This window comes from Natrix helvetica (genome assembly GCF_964273705.1).
Source record: "Natrix helvetica genome assembly, chromosome: Z".
Taxonomy (NCBI): domain Eukaryota; kingdom Metazoa; phylum Chordata; class Lepidosauria; order Squamata; family Natricidae; genus Natrix; species Natrix helvetica.
In genome coordinates, this window is record NC_138554.1 from 132,418,531 (window position 1) to 132,437,435 (window position 18,905).

General features: G+C 45.6%; 1 protein-coding gene across 2 annotated transcripts in view; it reads right to left on the bottom strand.

Moving 5' to 3' along the window:
- Positions 1 to 18,905, bottom strand: part of DPP6 (dipeptidyl peptidase like 6) — a 609,699-nt gene that overhangs the window by 437,894 nt on the left and 152,900 nt on the right. Inside the window, exon 1 of one of the 2 annotated variants that reach the window (XM_081932661.1) lies at positions 13,023 to 13,538. The exons of the other annotated variant lie outside the window; for it this stretch is intronic. Coding sequence (XP_081788787.1) covers positions 13,023 to 13,274 — 252 coding nt within the window. The 5' untranslated portion in view covers positions 13,275 to 13,538. Of the gene's footprint in view, positions 1 to 13,022; positions 13,539 to 18,905 lie in introns of those variants that run through there. 2 annotated transcript variants of the gene reach the window in all.

Genomic DNA, 18,905 nt, shown 5'->3' on the forward strand with positions numbered 1-18,905 from the left:
TGGAGATGAATTGAGGAAGGAGAGGCAGGGGAGGGAAGGCATACAGTAGCTCGCGGGGCCACTTGCAACGCAGTGCGTCTGTCCCCTCCGCCCCCGGGGTGAAGAACCGGGAGTAGAAGCGGTCGAGCTGCTTGTTGTCCCTTGACGCAAACAGGTCTACGGCCGGAGTCCCGAATCTGTCGGACATCTGGTGGAACAGGCGAGGGTCCAGTTTCCACTCCGCAGGATCTATGGTCGTCCTGCTCAGCCAGTCGGCCTGTGTGTTGTCCACTCCGGAGATATGGTCGGAGCGAAGGGATTCCAGATGGCGCTCCGCCCAGCGTCCCAGGGACTCCGCCTCTCTCATCAGTGCTCTGGATCTGGTGCCGCCCTGACGGTTGATGTGGGCCTTGGTGGCCACATTGTCCGTCATCAGAAGCACATGTTGACGATGGATGGGCCGGCTGAAATGTCGCAGGGCCAGGCGAGCAGCTCTCAGTTCCAGCAGGTTGATGCTGTAGCTGGATTCCACTTGGGACCACTTGCCTTGAACAACCAGGGACCCCATGTGGGCTCCCCAGCCGGAGAGGCTGGCGTCTGTGGTGATGATCAACCTCTCGGGTTCCTTGAATAGGTGGCCCTTGAGGATGGCCGGAGACACCCACCAGCGGAGAGACCTCTTCACGTCCGGGGGAACTCGAATCGGCCTGGTAGAGTTGCTCCTGGATGCCCTCTGGTGCGGCAGCAGCAGCCACTGAAGAGACCTGGAATGCAGGCGGGCCCACGGCACGATGGAAATGCAGGAGATCATTTTTCCCAGCAGCTGCGACAGAAGGACCACTGGAGCCTGTCTCAAGCTCAACACCTTGTGGGTCATGGACCTTAGACCGGTCAACCTGTCTCGGGAAAGGAAAACCCTGCACAAGTTGGTATCTATCACCGCCCCCAGGTGTACAAGTCTGTTGGTTGGAGTGAGATGGCTCTTCTCTATGTTTAGAGTGAAGCCGTGATTTCTGAGGGATCTCATAGTGGTTTGGAGATCCCGAAGGGCCTGCTGCCTGGACGACGACTGGATCAGGATGTCGTCCAGGTAGCACTGGAGCCTTATGGGCCTGCGTCTTAGCTGAGCCGCCACTACCGCCAGCACTTTGGTAAACGTCCGAGGAGCGGACGAGAGGCCGAATGGAAGAGCTTTGTACTGGAAGTGGCGACCCGCATAATAGAAGCGCAGGAACTTCCTGTGCTGAGGACGGATGGGGATGTGGAGGTATGCCTCTTTGAGATCTATAGATGTGAGAAGATCTCCCTGTCGAATCCCCGCCAGAATGGACTGCAGAGACTGCATCTTGAACCTCCGGTAGGCGATATGCCTGTTGAGGTTCTTGAGGTCCAAGATGGCTCTCCACCCCCCCGAGTTCTTTGGTACCAGGAAGAGGATGGAGTAAAACCCCTTCCCCTCTTCGCCTTGGGGAACTGGTTCCACGGCCCTGATGTCCAGGAGATGACGGACTTCCTGGTCCATACGCTGCCTCTTTTGGGGGCAGGACGGGACAGGGCACCGGATGAAGGTCCGAGGGGGAAGGGACAGGAATTCCAGGGAGAGGCCTTCCCTGACTGTCTGCAGAACCCAAGCATCCTCGGTGTTCTGGGCCCAATGGGAGGCGAACAGCTGGAGGCGACCCCCGATGGGCGCCAAGCCCTGGCAGTCACTTTGACTTACGGAACGGCCTGTTGGAGGCCCCACCGCGGTTATACTTGCGGAAGCCGAACTGCTGCCTGCCTCTGTCCCGAAAGGGCGCTCTGTCTTGGGACCTGTCGCCCTGCTGGCCGAAGGACCTATTAGAGGGAGAGAAGGAAGAGGCAGAGGTGGAAGGCTCGGAGGCACGAAAGGACTGCCTCCTAGAGTAGGGAGCGGCCTTACGTTCCTGCTTTTTATTTAGAGAAGGTAGGATCTTCCTCTTGTCCTTGGACTCAATGAGGAGAGGATCCAGGGACTCGCCAAACAATTTGGACCCCTTAAAGGGGGCGGAAGCCAGTTTCCATTTGTTTTTCTGGTCCGCTTGCCAATGTCGGAGCCAGATCAGTCGACGGGAAGTTATGTTAGAACCGAGGGCCCTGGAGGCAAATTTGGTGGCATTGAGGGACGCGTCAGCGGCATACTGGGAGGCCGCGATTATTTTTGACACGTCCTGGTGGAGACGGATGTCTCCCGCCGGGAGCTTGTTTAGGAGCTCGCGCAGCCAGATCACAGAAGCCCTATTAAAAAAGGAAGCGGAAGAAGAGGCCCTGATGGCCCAGGCAGCCGCCAGATGGGTCTTGTGGCACGCCTTTTCCGCCTTCTTGTCCTCCGCCTTAAGGCCTTCCAGGAGGTCGGCCGGTAGCGAGGAGTTGGAAGTGAGCGCAGCGATGGGCGGGTCGACAGTGGGAAGGGCCAGAAGGTCCTCCAACACTGGCTCCATAGTATAAAGCTTCCTATCTACCCCACTGGGAGAGGATTGCGTGGCTGGCTGAGCCCACTGGCGCTGGATTAAGTCGAGGAACAGCCCCGGGACCGGAACCAGCTCTTGCTGGGGCGCTGGCACATCAAACATGACCGCATTGGGATTAGCCGGAGGGGCATCATCCGCCGGCGCGGTCGGCTTGGGCTTGATCCCCACCCTGGTGGCAGCCTTGACCTTGTGAAGGACCGATTTAAAAAGGCTGGGCTTGAAGAGACCCGCAAAGGCAGGCGCTTCGGGGGGAAGGTCCTCGTCGTCCGAGAGGCCTAGCACCTCCGGGTCAGGGTCCTCAATGGCAGAGGCCTCGCTGACCACCGAGGATTCCAGGGAAGGATGGCGAGCACGCTTGCTTGGGGGCGGAGCTGCCTGATCGGGCTTGGGACCCCTAGGGGCCGCTGCGGTAGGGCTTTTAAATTTCATGGCCTCCGTGATGCCCTTGGCAATGGCGCGGGCCATTAGCTCCTGCATGCGGGGCGATAACTCCTCAGAGTCAGAATCGGGATCCAAGCCCTCTTCTAGGGGGGGTGAAGCCTCACCCTGCATATCGTCTATGCTAGCATCCCCAGGGGGAGGAACCTGTTCACAGGCCCAAGAAGGGACCGGGGAAGCCGGCTCTGCAAATGACCTATTAGGGGATAGGTCCTGGGATTCCACCTCCTCGGCGAGGACCGACTGGAGATCTTCCCGGGAGGGAGGGGCTCCTGAAAGGGACTGCACCCTGTCTGCCTGGCGTCTGGCCTTCTCGAATTGCTTGTCAAGGGCCCGCTGGCGCCTTTCAGCATCCTTGGCCTCAGCTACCGAAGGGGTTCTGGAACGCTGTTTCCCAGAGCTACCCCCACCACTCTTGCCCGCACCCCCACTCCCCGAAGAGGAGGAACCCTTGCTAGGGGCCTGCGAGAGGCTCGGCCTAGCGTCTTGGGAATCGGGAGGACTGGGCAGGTCCATAGTCAATGACCACACAAGATGGAGCAAGGCTATGATAAGGCAGAAGGATAGATATAGACTGGGTGCTGTAATGGGAAACAAAACGAAATGATCGTTAAAATTGCCATATATACAATTAATCGAAACAATACTATGAAATCATCCCATGTTTCACACCAGTCGGAGGCCCAGGGGTAGGATTGGGGCCTGCACCGAGGTGCAAGGCTCCGCAGGAGAAGCAGGGAGGAGAATGACTATAGAAAAAATCTTCAGGCCTGCGCTTACTTAGGCCTCCTCCCTGAGCCGGTATGATGACCGTTGGAATGGCACAGGAACCAGCGCCGCTCGCAAAAATAGACAAATGGCGAAGGTGGCGATCCTAGCCCGAGAAACCCTTGCTAGGCCCTGCCACCTCCAGCGGCCTCCTGACAACGAGGCTGATGCAAAATGGCGGCCATGGCTGGGCGCGCTATTTTCGCGCCTAAAAATGGCCGCCGCAACAGCGTGGGGCTAAGGGAGAGCGAGGGGCGAACGCGCCTCGCAATGGCGACGATCGCCCACTCCTCCCTGCGGCAGAGGTCCTCTAGCAGGCCGGGGAGCGAAAAAACTTCGACGAAAATAACAAACGAGGGGCCTGGGGACTTAGGAACCTCGCCGCTGCAGCCGCGCCGTTTTAAACGACAAGCGGCAGGCCTCCGAAGCCGTCCCAAGAGGATCGGCTGAGGGGCACCCCCCACCACCTTGTAGCTTACCTCCTGGCCTTCAAGTGCAGATTCTATTGAAGAAAGTCGCAGAATTGAAGAGAGAAACGTCTCACGAGGTTGGGGAATATTAGAGAAAAAACTTTAAACGCAATTAGAGAGTCCAAGCCAAAAAAAAAAGATCAATTTAGCTCAGAGCTCTAACTAAATACGTCCAAACGGGCTGACTGAGGAAGAATTCTGGGGGATTGAGCACACCAGGAGGAGGTGTGGCTTAAGGAAAAATAGTTCCTCAGTCCTAAGGGCAAGCAGACTGAATTAACCCATTGCTTGGACTCTCCAAGCGGTGTACAGGAAAACTACCTGTATCTGGCAGCTATTGGAAGAACTTGAGAAAGCTTGGAAAAGAAATTTTCTTTGGCATAAAATAGAGAAAAAAAACAAAACCCTTTCAAGATTATGTTGTTGCAGTCCCGACAAGACTATCGTGTTTCCCCGAAAATAAGACCGGGTCTTATATTAATTTTTGCTCCAAAAGATGCATTAGGGCTTATTTCTGGTTAGGTCTTATTTTGGGGAAAATACAGTACTAAATGCATCCATCTGGCTGACAATCTTAACTGGGGCTTATGTTGGGGGTAAGGTCTATATTACGAGCATCGTGAAAAATCATGCTAGGACTTATTTTTTTGTTGGGTTTTATTTTCGGGGGAACAGGGTAGTTCTATCAGTTATTATGGTATACCTTTCCTGACGTGGTCTACCCTGAAGGATATTTTACAAGTTACCAGTATTGTAAGTACCCTCACAAGTCATTATCATTTCATTATCCATTTAATCAACAGTTCTGTGAAGAGGTAAGGTTGATCCACAAAAAGGAAAGTTAAATGTCCCTCTTGTGCAAAACAGAATCCCAATAATTATCAATGCTTTCCATCCAAATGGCTGGTTCTTTTTTGAAAAATGCTGTTCCAAAAACATGGTACAGGTAGTCCTCAATTTACAACCAAAATTGAGCCTAAAAGTTCTGTTGTTAAGTGAGTTTTACCCAAGTTTATGACTTTTCTTGCCACATTTGTTAAGTGAATCAATGCAGTTGATAAGTTAGTAACCTGGTTGCTAAGTGAATCTGGCTTTTCCATTGACTTTGCTTGACAGATGGTTGTAAAAGAGGGGGGAGGGGTGTCACATGATTTCAGGACACTGAAACTGTCATAAGTATGAGCCAGTTGTCAATCATTTGAATTTTGATCACATGATCATGGGGATGCTGCAAAGTTTGTAACTGTAAAAAATTGTCGTGTCACATTTTTAGTGCTGTTGTAACTTTGAATTGTCACAATGAACTGCTATTATCCAAGGACTATACTTAAATTATCCTGATGAATTATCCTGATGATGAATAAGGGAGGACTTGGATATTTAAGTAACACTATAAAACTGATTTCTTATGTGCAACCTTCTTAAGAAAAAATAACTCAGCAATGTTAAAGGGATGATTGTTATTATTACCCAGTTTCCCCGAAAATAAGACTCAATTGAAAATAAATCCTAGCATGATTTTTCAAGACGCTGGTAATATAAACCCTACCCCCAAAATAAGTACCAGTTAAGACTGTCATTCAGATGGATGCATTTAGTACCATATTTCTCCCAAAATAAGACCTAACCAGAAAAAAAGCCCTCTAATGCATCTTTTGGAACAAAAATGAATATAAGACCCAGTCTTAGCAATGCTTCAGGGAAACCCGGTAGCTTTATTGTCTTATGAACTGGTATTTTACATTAGAGGGAAGAGCTGATTTTCTTATGAACTTGATTAATGCATTATTGTTTCATGGTAATTAAAAGGAACAAAGTTATAGACAATCTGCATGTATATCAAACTCAGCACCTTTGGCAGTTGCTTACAGAAATTACCCTCATCAATAACCTCATCTGTAAAGAAAAGTAAGCAAGAGAGAGACGAACCAGGAAAATATTCAAAGGCAATGGTAAGTAAAATAAATGTCGGTATTCTAGTCTGGAAAGTATTAATCTCAAAAGGAAAAGTACACGTGATCCCAAAATTATAAACAAACATCTCCCCGTTATATTCTCTGCATTTATTTTCTTATTTATTTTATCTATCTTATTTATTTTTACTCTACCTGTATTACTTTTTAAGTAACTCAAAATTTAAAACTCCTTCCTCTTCCTTTTTTCCCTAGAATGATAACCCTACCCTATTTCCCCGAAAATAAATCCTCCCCAGATATTAAGCCCAATCTTTTGAACACATGCGCTAAAATAAGCCCTCCACCAAAAATAAGCCCTCCTCAAAAATATTGCAGTACAGCAGCAGCCATGAGGTGACCACGCTCACCGCCTCCTGCACCTCAAAAATAATAAGACCTCCCGGAAAATAAGGCCAAGCGCTTATTTCGGAGGTCAAAAGAAAATAAGACCCTGTCTTATTTTGGGGGAAATACGGTACGAGGTGAGTTGGATTGAGAGAGAATTGTCAGGCCTAAAGTCAGATTTCTCCCACTAAGGCGGGATTAAAACTCACAATCTTTTGTTTATTGGCCCAAATCATCCAGCTGGTTTCATTCCGAAGGCGGGACTAGAACTCAGAGTCCCCTGATTTCTAGGCCAGCTCCTTAACCGCTACACCAAACTGGCTCCTTACTTTTATATATTTACCAAATTATATCCATAACCATTCATCTGGAGACACAATTCTATAACTACAGGAGAAGATTAATGTAATATGTGAAATTTAGATGACCAGCAATTTTTGAAAGTGATATGCTTTAGAAGCCATGGATAATATTGAATTATAGCATTTAGACACTAAAAAGAAATAAAAGAAATCTTCATAAGGAAGTGAAACTACTATATAAGGCCAAAGATGGCAGACAGGCTAATTTTTTTGATTAGTGTTCTGTGTATTTCACTGTTTCTCTAGAGGTTTTTTTATGCTCTCATTTCTAATATCCCATAAACTAAGGAGCTGTCACCTTCATATCAATTGTCCCAATGCTACAAAATATATCTCCCTTTCTCCTTGAACAGAGATAATTAATTCCCCACATCTACAGCCTTCTGCTAAATCAAAACACAGAAACATTTAGGACCTACCTAGCTATGGGGATTTTATTGTATTTTATAGTATTTGCAGGTTTGGTTTCTTCTTAGGGATCTTTAATTCACTATCATGAGTTCAGGGTACACTTTAAAATGTAATAAACATAAGATTTGAATTTATTTTTTCCATTCAGCACTTGAGTTAATTACTGCCCCAGTCAATTTTTATAGAATGACTAGCCGATAATCTGGCATTGCCTGGGTATTTCTTTATAGGGGGGAAATGTCCAGACCAAGCATAATTTTTAATGTCGGATTTCCCCCCTTACCAGAGGGAGCACCCTTGTGGAGTACTGTGAAGCTGTTACCATGGCAACTCCACTGCACTGTACAGTAGAAGCCATTTTATGGCAGTACAGTAGAAGCCATTTGAAGGCACAACAGACTGAATCATAACAGAAAACACACTCCAAATAGTGTTAGGGATGTCTTACCCCCACAGTATTTTTTTCCAGGGAGTAAGTCATCTGTGTATCAAGTTTCCTTGAAATTGCTCAAGGCATTCCAGAGTTATGGTGGAACACACACACACACACACACACACACACACACACAGATTACAAGGAGAAATGGGGAAAACAATGAAGACAGATTCTTTTGAAAACAAAAGTGGAGCTGAGTAATATAAATTTATCTGACCTTTCTGGAGGTCAAGCAAAAAGATAAAAATGGCAAAAGTCAAGAATTTTAAATGCATACTTTTGATTGATTTTATATGTTAGGCTAAATCCTAAGTGGGGTTGGGGAGGAAGCTGGGAAATATTCTGTATAGATATATTTATTTTGGAAATAATAGTTTTTATAATTTAGTGCCTTGGATATAAATTTAGCCAATTATGCTTTATTGAAATCATGATTAAACCAATTTTGTACAAACTAGGTCAATAGTCTCTCTGTATATGTGATAATAAAGAATAGCTCAGCAAATAACTGCGAAAAAATCAGATATTAGCTTTTAGAAAACATAATCAAAAGGTTATTTATATTGCTTCATAACATTGTTTACATGCTGGAATTATTTTAAACTACGCTTGAAATGAATGGACAAAATGTTTTAAAGATGAGTTGGGTATTTCAGATGATAAGATATATTCTGATTGCAGCTATCTCCAACAGCTGGGAATGATGAATCTGGGTTTGTACAACATATTACTAATCCACAAATTGGACAACTGAATTTTAGCCTAAGCATAACTGCACAAACTTAGTGGTACTATTAATTGTTTAGTGTGTTGTACACATCCAGAAAAAGAATGTAATTCAATTAATCATGGTTATATTAACCATGAATATACACATCATGTAAATATAGAATCCATTCCTTAAAAGAAGAGTCCTTTGCCTAGTTTTGTGTTTTAATATGAAATTCATATTAGAAGTTTAATCATTCCAAAATCTGGTCCATTACGTTTTCTTCTGTTGTGCAGAAGTCATCAAACACAATCATAAACCAAAGTAGAAGGATTTTCAGTGACTATGTATTCAACTCTGTAGAAATATATTAAAAAGCATGCTTTTCTACATTCTGTGTGGCCACAGTTATCTTTGCATTGTGTCCCCTGTCCTCCAATGTGTTAAAAGGTAAAGTTCCCCTCACACATATGTGCTAGTTGTTCCTGACTCTAGGGGGTGGTGCTCATCTCTGGTCCAAAGGCAAAGAGCCAGTGCTGTCTAAAGATGTCTCCATGGTCATGAGGTCAGCAGGACTAAATGCCAAAAGCACACGGAACGCTCCCCTCCAAGGGTGGTTCCTATTTTTTCTACTTGCATTTTTACTTGCTTTCGAACTGCTAGGTTGGTAGAAGCTGGGACAAGTAACGGGAGCTCACTCCATTATGCGGCACTAGGGATTTGAACTGCTGAACTTTCTGATCGACAAGCTCAGTGTGTTAGCCACTGAGCCACCACATCCCTTCCAATGTCTTAAAAACCTGTAAAACTATTTGTGCGATGAAAGGCACATTTATTCACAATACTCTTACATCTTTGCTAGTGACCTTGTTACCAGCAGGGCTTGCAATAAGGAAGAATAATTCTGACTTGTCCTTTGCATTAAAAAAATACTAAGGTAAAAAAGGTGCTCTTTGTTTGGTTGCTTGTTTGCAGATGTTTTATTACCTGACTAGGTGACATCATCAGTTTTGGTGAGTGTGGGGTTTGCTCCCTCTGGCTAGTCCCATTCATCTACACACTTCAACCTTGAGCCATATAGGATTTTCAAAAATCCTGCCTTGACATATCAACTGAGTGTTCTTTATTAATTAACAACAAGCAGCCAAAGTCATAAAACTTATATTCTCTCATTCCAGAGTTCAGGACAGAGAATAATGGGTTACTCTGGGTCACCAGAAAATAGTTACCAGAAGAATATTTTAAAAAATAGCTTTCCAATATAAAAGCAGTTTGGTAGAGAAACCATCGTGAAAATCATGTGATCAACATTCAAGCACTGGGCAAACAGGCTATATTTATAATGGCTACAATTTCCTGAGGATCATGTAATTACCATCTGCAACCTTTCCAGAAATTCATTTTATAATTGCCTTGGTTAACAATGAAAATTCTGGCTGAGGACTCCCTATATCATGACAGGTGGAGGTCTTTTCATTTATTGGATGGATTCAAACAGAGGCTAGACAAAGATGGTTTATTTTGAATGCTTGCACTTAGAGAGAGTCTTATGACTAACTGGTTCCTCCACCTTAATATACTGCTTTCTAAAGCAAAATACATTTTTTTCCAGTGGCCTTAAAAAGGCAGACTTCAGCTAAAACATATGAAGAACAGTTTCAGGAACTGGGTATGTCTAGTTTAATGAAAAGGAGGGCTAGGGGAGACATGATAGCAGTCTTCCAATATTTGAGGGGCTGCCACACAGAAGAGGAGGTCAACCTATCCCCCAAAGCAACTGAAGGCAGGACAAGAAGCAATGGATGAAAACTAACCAAGGACAGAAGCAATCTAGAACTAAGGAGAAATTTCTGGACAATTAGAACAATTACGGTAATCAGTGGAACGACTTTCCTCCAGAAGTTGTAAATGCTTCAACACTGGAAGTTTTTATGAAGAGATTGGACAACCATTTGTCTGAAATTGTATAGGATCTCCTGCTTGAACAGGGGGCTGGACAAAAAGACCTCCAAGGTTCATTCCAACTCTGTTATTCTGTAATTCCCTGACCACATCTGGATCTTTGGCTGTCCCTATCTGGCCATGCATGAGGTCAATTGGAAATTAGAAATCGAAAGTAAATGAGTGTACAGGCCTATTGCTTCAGCCCCCTACAATAACCCCAGTTTCTCATGTGACCCTTTGGAAAAAATTAATTGCCCAACCTTGCTTAAAGGAGACCAATCTGCAAGGGACTATTCAGCACCTGAGACAGCTCCTACATTAACACAGTAAAGAATCGTCACAGAAGGAATAAAGGCATAAGAGGCAGAGTCTAGTTCTCCTTAATGTCAGAAATGGAACTAGCATTTTACTGCCTGAACCTCATTTCTACAGTTCTCCTTAAACAAAGCATACACTCATACACTACAGATTGTATTACCTCTAAATTTTGGATTATATTACTGTTTCACGAAAGCAGTTTCATTGTAAGTGTGTGTGGGTCTCAATCGTGATTGCACAGCTCTCAAATTTGATTCCTAGACAATAATAATTTTTGCACTGGGAAAATACCATTCTACCAGGTCTCTTACCTAAAGAAAGCAAGTGAGAATCACGAGTAATTAATTAGTGGAAGTTTTTGTTTATTTTGTTTTTTCGTTACAGATTTAGGGTGAAACCAGAAACTGTCTAGTGGCAGAGAATTCTACATCTTCTTACAAGAAGCTTACTGACATATGAACAGAAAGGAAAGTTATTTCATGTAAATACATAGATGATTATATAGTACTAATAAATATTCTGGAAAAAAGTGTGGCTTTAACTTTTGAGTCAATTTAAAGCAATCCACATTTATCTATTAAACATTCTAAGTTCAAAATGTCCAGTTGCTAGGCAGGTTTTTGCTACATACAAAATTGGGTGCAGGTAAAATATAAATTGTTAGCTAAATGTTAAAAAAAAATTAAGGAGGAAAAAGTAAAGTTTGCTTTCTTATACTGTCACCTAGAGGGCAATGTCTGGAATACACTCGAAAATAGCAAAAACAATTCCAGGGAAAAGTGAATTAACTTTAAAGATTCTGTGTCAGTTGGATTTAGATCTTATTTATTTCTACTAAATATTATAATGAAACATAAAGCACAGTTCACCTCGAGGTGCTGAATGTAACAGAACTGCTGGGCACTTTGCAAGATGTTTATATCTTTGCAAGATGTTTATATCTTAAGGATTTAAGGATAAATGTTCTTGCAAAGAAAAAAAAGGAAGAAAAGGCAAAAAAACCACCCTTGTTTCCTTACATAAGTTTCTCAACAGTGATTTTTAGTAAAAGGAATTGCTTCTCCTCCTATTAATTTTATGCTAATTACTTTTGTTTTTTTATAACCAAGGTCTGAGCAAAGCTGTTATTGTGATGCAACTTTAGAGGAAGTAATATTTAAAAATAAATCTGCTTTGGAGATACTGTACACAATGAACTTGGAAAATCCTCCTCTTTAATTTTGATTATATACGTAAAAATAGATGTGAGCACATATGCATGCACATAAACACACACACACACATATACACACAATCACTACAGTAACACAAACCCAATTATGAAATGATACAGTACCACAAGCTAAAGTATTAACACTGAATTGCTAGTGACCATTTGTACAGGTACCTTTGCCTGATCTAGAAAACCAGTCAGAATTGGCCTTAGTATTTGGATATGGAAACCATTGTAAGCTAAACACACAAATTATGCCTTTACTTGTGTAGAAAACATTCCAAGAATTCACAAAGCTAAACAAAAGTTAAACAAAGCTTTGCTTATATTTGCACAAACATAAGTGCACATAAACATAAAAAAGCAACAACACAAGAACCAACTTCAAGGAGAAGGCGCCCTTCCAGGCTAAACTAATAATATATCAGCCAAAATGACCCTCTTTCTTTAACAAAGAGTTATGAATCCCAGATTATTACAACTTCTTTTTCTGCCAACCATCCTTCTCAGAACCAGTAAGTGTCCTGGATGAGTCACGTTACTAAGGAGATATGCAAATACAAACTCTTTGAAATTTCTCCAAGGAAGTAGAGCAGTAGGGAAGAAAGTGGGGACTGGGGAAGAGAGTGGGGATCGGAGAGAGAGAGAGAGATGCAAGAATCGGAACCAACAAAAGCACATGTTGGTCAAATTTATGCTCCAACACATTCTTGGAGCTTAATATGCCTCTTGAAAATCTACTTTTGATCACTTCCTATCAGTTTTGAGAAGATAAAGGAAGGGAAGGGATGGGAAGAAAAATTTGTTTGTGAGCTATCCAACTCTCTGGAATCCTATGCAAACTGCTCCAACGCGACTCTTTCCCAGAAGATCTGCTTCCTCCCTTTAACTTTTTCCTGAAACCAGAGGTTTCCAAGGACCACTAGCCGCATCCATCACTTAAATCCGAGGGAGTTTTTCATGAGCTTCCACAAGATCCCCGTAACAAATCTGGCGGGGGGGGGGGGAGATGAGAATATAAGAACAGAGCGAGAAAGACTCTCCCCCTGGCTCAGAGGCTTCAGGCCGTCGCGCGGCCAGGACTTCTCCGTCCGTCCGAGCGGAGGGGCGGAAAGCGCGGAATACCGGAGCCCATCTTTCTCCCACCCGCGTCCTGCCCCCCGAGTCAGGCAGGGGTTGGCTTACATCCTCCTCCTCGCCGTCGCTCCTCCTCGCCTGGTACTGGAAGCGAGGTCTGGGGCTGTGCGGCTGCGACGGGCGCGAAGCCTTCGCTGCTCCAGCGACCGCGTGGGCCGAGGCGGCGGCGGCGGCGGCAGCGGCGGCGGCCCCGTCTTCCTCGGAGCGCTGGGGGCCTAGGAGATGGCTGGCTTCGGGCGTGACGGGGAAAGAGCGAGAGGTGTTGATCTTCCCGCCGAAGCGCTGGTACAAGGAAGCCATTCGGTCGATCCAGGGCGGCAAGCTGGCCAAGGGACTACGGAGTTCACCGGCCGTCTGGAGCCCCCCACCGTCTTCTGCCTGGCGCTGGACAGCTCCGGACGCGCCACTCGGTCTGCCTCAAGGGAGCCGGCGAGAACGGCGCACTCGCCGCCCGGCCATCGGAACTGAGGAAGGCTAGGAGGAGAACGTGCAGGAACCCCGCCGTCGGCGCGTCAAACTCGCCGCCCTCTTCCCTCTCCAGGAGGAAGATCGATGCGGTCCTGACCTCCCACCAACCCCCGGTTAAAGGAGGGGCGCGGAGCAGGGAGGCGACTTGGCTCCCTCGCCCGGCGCCTTTCCGGGGCCACACAGCCGCCTTCCAGGTCGCATGCCAGCAGTGTGTGTGTTGGCTAGGAGTGGGGGGGGGGCTGGGGGGGGAGAGGAGGAGGAGAGTGCGAGCGAGGGTGCGCGCGCGTGCCAGGGAAGGAAGGAAGGGCGAGTGTCCTCTGCTCGCGAGGCGGGTGCAAAAACGGGTACGCAGACTGCTCAGCCCCGAAGGCTCCAGGCAGCTGGGTTAGCTCCTTCAACGGGGAAACTTGGAAAGCAGCGGCGGGTGGGTGCGTGGTGGGAGGGACATACAGCTCGTCTGCCTGCACTGCCTGTGCTGGGAATGGGAGAGGCGAGAGCGGCTGTGGCAGGGTCTTTCCTGCGGGAGTCCGCGTAGACAAGGGGCAGGGGCCGCCTCCAGCCGGCGCCACTCCTGCTCGCTCTTTCCACCGCGCACCTGCACAGACCTTCCCCTCCCGCCGCGGGGCTTCTTTTAACCCCCGCCGGCGCTACGCCCGCTTTCTTCCATTCATTTTGCTGCATTAAAACGTGCTCCAGCGCCCCTCCGTGGAGACACGCGCGCATTACTTGGCGGGCGTCAACAAAGCGCCAGACGAGCTAAGACCCCCGCGAGTCGGCCGGAGACCGGCGTGACGGAGTAGAGTAGATCAAAGCCATTTCAACACACACACACACACACCGCCCACGTCTTCTGGCGCCCCTTCCCTGCTCTTCCCAGGTGACGGACTTGGCACTTCGGACGGCTCGAAGGCAGCCAACGGCGATTACGCCGCTCGGGCCAGCCAGAGGTTAGCCCTGGGCAGCGGCATTTCACTAAAGGGGAGTGGGGGGAGGGGCTGTCAGGGCTTCGCGATGGGGAGACTACGAGACCCCCCCTCGCAGATCTCTGGGTTCCCATAGTAACAGGTGTGTGTGTTTGTGTGTATCTGTGTGTAAGAGAAAGGTGCGAGAGGTGTGAGGTGTGTGTGTGTAAGAGAGAGGGAGGTGTGTGTGTAAGAGATAGGTGTGTGTTTAAGAGAGGTGAGAGGGGTGTGCGAGAGAGAGTTAGGTAGGGGTGTGTGTGTGTGTGTGTGAGAGAGAGAGAGAGAGAGAGAGAGAGAGAGAGAGATCTGTCTCTATGTTCAGCTATAGCAAAGTGGGGTGTAGAGACTTGAGATTTCAGGCAGGGCCTTGTTGGAATAATTATGCTTTATCTCTCCACCCTTCCTTAGCTTTTAACAAAAGGCTTCTGATGGGGAGAGATTTATTTTCTCCCACATTTCCTTCCTTCTGCTATTGCCATTATTATTTCTTAAATACCAATAAAAGAGAATACTTGTAGCAGATGCCTGGACTGTGGGGTCCTTGGTGCCCTCTGAGGTTGGCTGGGGTTTGTTTTTGGCAGACATTTCAACTAGTCATTTCTAGTGCTAGGGCTGGGCTGTTCTTTTGCTAGCATTAAATGTATTATCTATATTATCTGTATTATGAAACATCTTCAAGAAAACAACCAGCTCAGAGAGGAACAAGGACCCCACATTTTTCTTCAGTAACAATATCCTCCATCCCTCCCTTTCTTTATACTTCCCTCCCTTTATCCTTCTTTCCTTCCCTCCCTCCCTTTATCCTTCCTTCTCTCTCTCCTTTTCTTTATCCTTCCTTCCCTCCCTCCCTTTCTTTATCCTTCCTTTCCTTCCTTCCCTCCCTTTATCCTTCCTTCCCTCCCTCCCTCTCTTTATCTTTCCTTCCTTCCCTACCTCCCCTTTATTTGCCTGGCAATACAAACTTTCTTTCTTGAACCATGAACCAATGATCCTGCAATGGACATATAGTATGCCCTTGATCTGGGAAAAAATTGTGGAGAAACCCAAATATTTAGATTAAAAGCCGGTCCTGATCCAAAGGTAGCAAAGGGCGTCCTATAGGAGGCTCACCTGTCAGTAGCCAAGAGTAGCCAAAATAAACTTCCTTGGGATCTTCAAAACTCATCAACTGACATTTATTAACAGGAAGTTCAAACAGGAGTCCCACATTTAACCAAATCCAATTTTTGCAGACCAGTGCCCTAGAGCCTGGATTCATGATTCTGCATACAGATAGTCCTCAACTTACAACCATTCATTTAGTAACCATTTGAAGTTACAATGCGACTGAAAAAAGTGACATCAGTCACCCTTATGACCCTTAGAAGCATCTCCATAGTCAGGTGATCAAAATTAGAATCAGAGGTGGTACTCAGCAGGTTTTGACCAATTCTGGAGAACCTGTAGCAGAAATTTTGAGTAGTTCGGAGAACCGGTAAATGCCACCTCTGATTGGCCCTGCTATTCTCTGCCTTCCGAGTCTCAGCTGATCGGGAGGAAATGGGGATTTTACAATAACTTTCCCCTGGAGTGAGGAGGGAACACAGCTGTGTAGAAAATACACTATTTTGTTCACATGTTGATAAAGGAAAGCATTCTTGCTAACACATGTGGCCTTGAGGGTATTTTTCCCATTATCATGTTATGGTCATCTTGAATGTTTTTTTTCCAGAGTTCTCCATTCCTGCATATTTCTAAGAGGGAGGAAAAACATCATATTTAATTCTGTTTTTTTAATTCTCTTCCCTTCCTTATTAATTTCCTAACTATTCCTCCTGCTAATCTTGTATCTGTTTTCTCTCAAACAGATGATGGCACCATCATCTTTTTCTAATTTCCTGAAATTAGTTATGATATTTGTCCCATTACGTTTCTGTTCATTTTAAAAAATGAACACAAAAAGGCTTCTGGATCCATACACGCAGTCCTCAAAATTATGACCACAATTAAACCCAGGATTTCCATTGCTAAACAAGACAGTGGATAAGTGGACCGCATTTTACAACTTTCTTCCCATGTTTGTTAACTGAATCAATGCAGTCATTATGTCAGTAACACGGTTGTTAAGTGAATCTGTCAGATAGGTCATAAAAAGTGATTGCGTGACTCAGGGGCACCTAAACCGTCATAAATACATGCCAGTTGCCAAGTGTTCAAATCAGTGGTGGGATTCAAAAATATTTACTACCAGTTCTGAGGGCGTGGCTTGGTGGGTGTGGCAGGGGAAGGATATTGCAAAATCTCCATTCCCTCCCCACTCCAGGGCAAGGATACTGCAAAATCCCCATTCCCTCCCCACTCCAGGGCAAGGATACTGCAAAATCTCCATTCTTTCCCTACTCCAGGGGAAGGATACTGCAAAATCTCCATTCTTTCCCTACTCCAGGGGAAGGATACTGCAAAATCTCCATTCCTTCCCCACTCCAGGGGAAGGATACTGCAAAATCTCCATTCCTTCCTTACTCCAGGGAAAGGATACTGCAAAATCTCCATTCCTTCCCCACTCCAGGGAAAGGATACTGCAAAATCTCCATTCCTTCCCCACTCCAGGGGAAGGATACTGCAAAATCTCCATTCCTTCCTTACTCCAGGGAAAGGATACTGCAAAATCTCCATTCTTTCCCTACTCCAGGGAAAGGATACTGCAAAATCTCCATTCCTTCCCCACTCCAGGGGAAGGATACTGCAAAATCTCCATTCCTTCCTTACTCCAGGGAAAGGATACTGCAAAATCTCCATTCTTTCCCTACTCCAGGGGAAGGATACTGCAAAATCTCCATTCCTTCCCCACTCCAGGGGAAGGATACTGCAAAATCTCCATTCCTTCCCTACTCCAGGGAAAGGATACTGCAAAATCTCCATTTTTTCCCTACTCCAGGGGAAGGATACTGCAAAATCTCCATTCCCTCCCACTCGACTGCGTGTATGGATTCAGAAGCCTTTTTGTGTTCATTTTTTTAAATGAACAGAAACGTAATGGGACAAATATCGTAACTAATTTCAGGAAATTAGAAAAAGATGATGGTGCCATCATCTGTTTGAGAGAAAACAGATACAAGATTAGCAGGAGGCTTAGTTAGGAAATTAATAAGGAAGGGAAGAGAATTTAAAAAACAGAATTAAATATGATGTTTTTCCTCCCTCTAGAAATAGGCAGGAATGGAGAACTCTGAAAAAAATATATTCAAGATGACCATAAAATGATAATGGGAAAAATACCCTCAAGGCCACATGTGTTAGTAAGAATGCTTTCCTTTATCAGCATGTGAACAAAATAGTGTATTTTCTACACAGCTGTGTTCTTAGTCACAGCTTAGGCCCTTAAGCAAAGATTAAATGCCTGTAAGTCCAAATTTACTGAAAATGTATTACAGGTAGTCCTCGACTTATGATCACAATATTTTTTCCCCCCAAGGCAGTTAGCAAGTGAGTTTTGCTGCATTTTGCAACTGTTTTTTGCCAGAGTAATTAAGCAAATCACAGCAGTTGTTGAGTAAACTATGCAGTTGTTAAATGAATTTGGCTTCTCCCCCCCGCTGACTTTGCTTGTGGGAAGTCAACTGGGAAGGTTTCAAATAGGAGGGATCACATGATCCCAGGATACTGCAACTGTCATAAATAAGCACATGCCAGTTGCCAAGCATCTGAATTTTGATCAGGTGACCACGGAGATGTTGCGATGCTCTTAAGTGTGAAAACTGGCCATAAGTCGTTTCTTTCGCTGCCGTTGTAACTTCACAGCCATTAAAAAACTGTTGTAAGTCAAGGACTAAACTATACACTAGAAAATATAGAAATAGGGCAGGGGTGAAATCCAGTAGGTTCTGACAGGTTCTGGAGAACCGGTAGCGAAAATTTTGAGTAGTTCGGAGAAATGACAAATACAACCTCTGGCTGGCCCCAGAGTGGGGAGGGAAGGGAGATTTTACAATATCCTTCCCCTGGAGTGGGGAGGGAAGGGAGATTTTGCAGTATCCTTCCCCTGGAGTGGGGAGGGAATGGAGATTTTACAATATCCTTCCCCTGAAGTGGAGAGGGAATGGAGATTTTACAATATCCTTCCCCTGGAGTGGGGAGGGAAAGGAGATTTTACAATATCCTTCCTCTGGAGTGGGGAGGGAAAGGAGATTTTACAATATCCTTCCTCTGGAGTGGGGAGGACAATATCCTTCTCCTGGAGTGGGGAGAGAAAGGAGATTTTACAATATCCTTCCCCTGGAGTGGGGAGGAATGGAGATTTTACAATATCCTTCCCCTGGAGTGGGGAGGGAATGGAGTTTTACAATATCCTTCCCCTAGAGTGGGAAGGGAAAGGAGATTTTACAATATCCTTCCCCTGGAGTGGGAAGGGAAAGGAGATTTTACAATATCCTTCCCCTGGAGTGGGGAGGAATGGAGATTTTACAATATCCTTCCCCTGGAGTGGGGAGGAATGGAGATTTTACAATATCCTTCCCCTGGA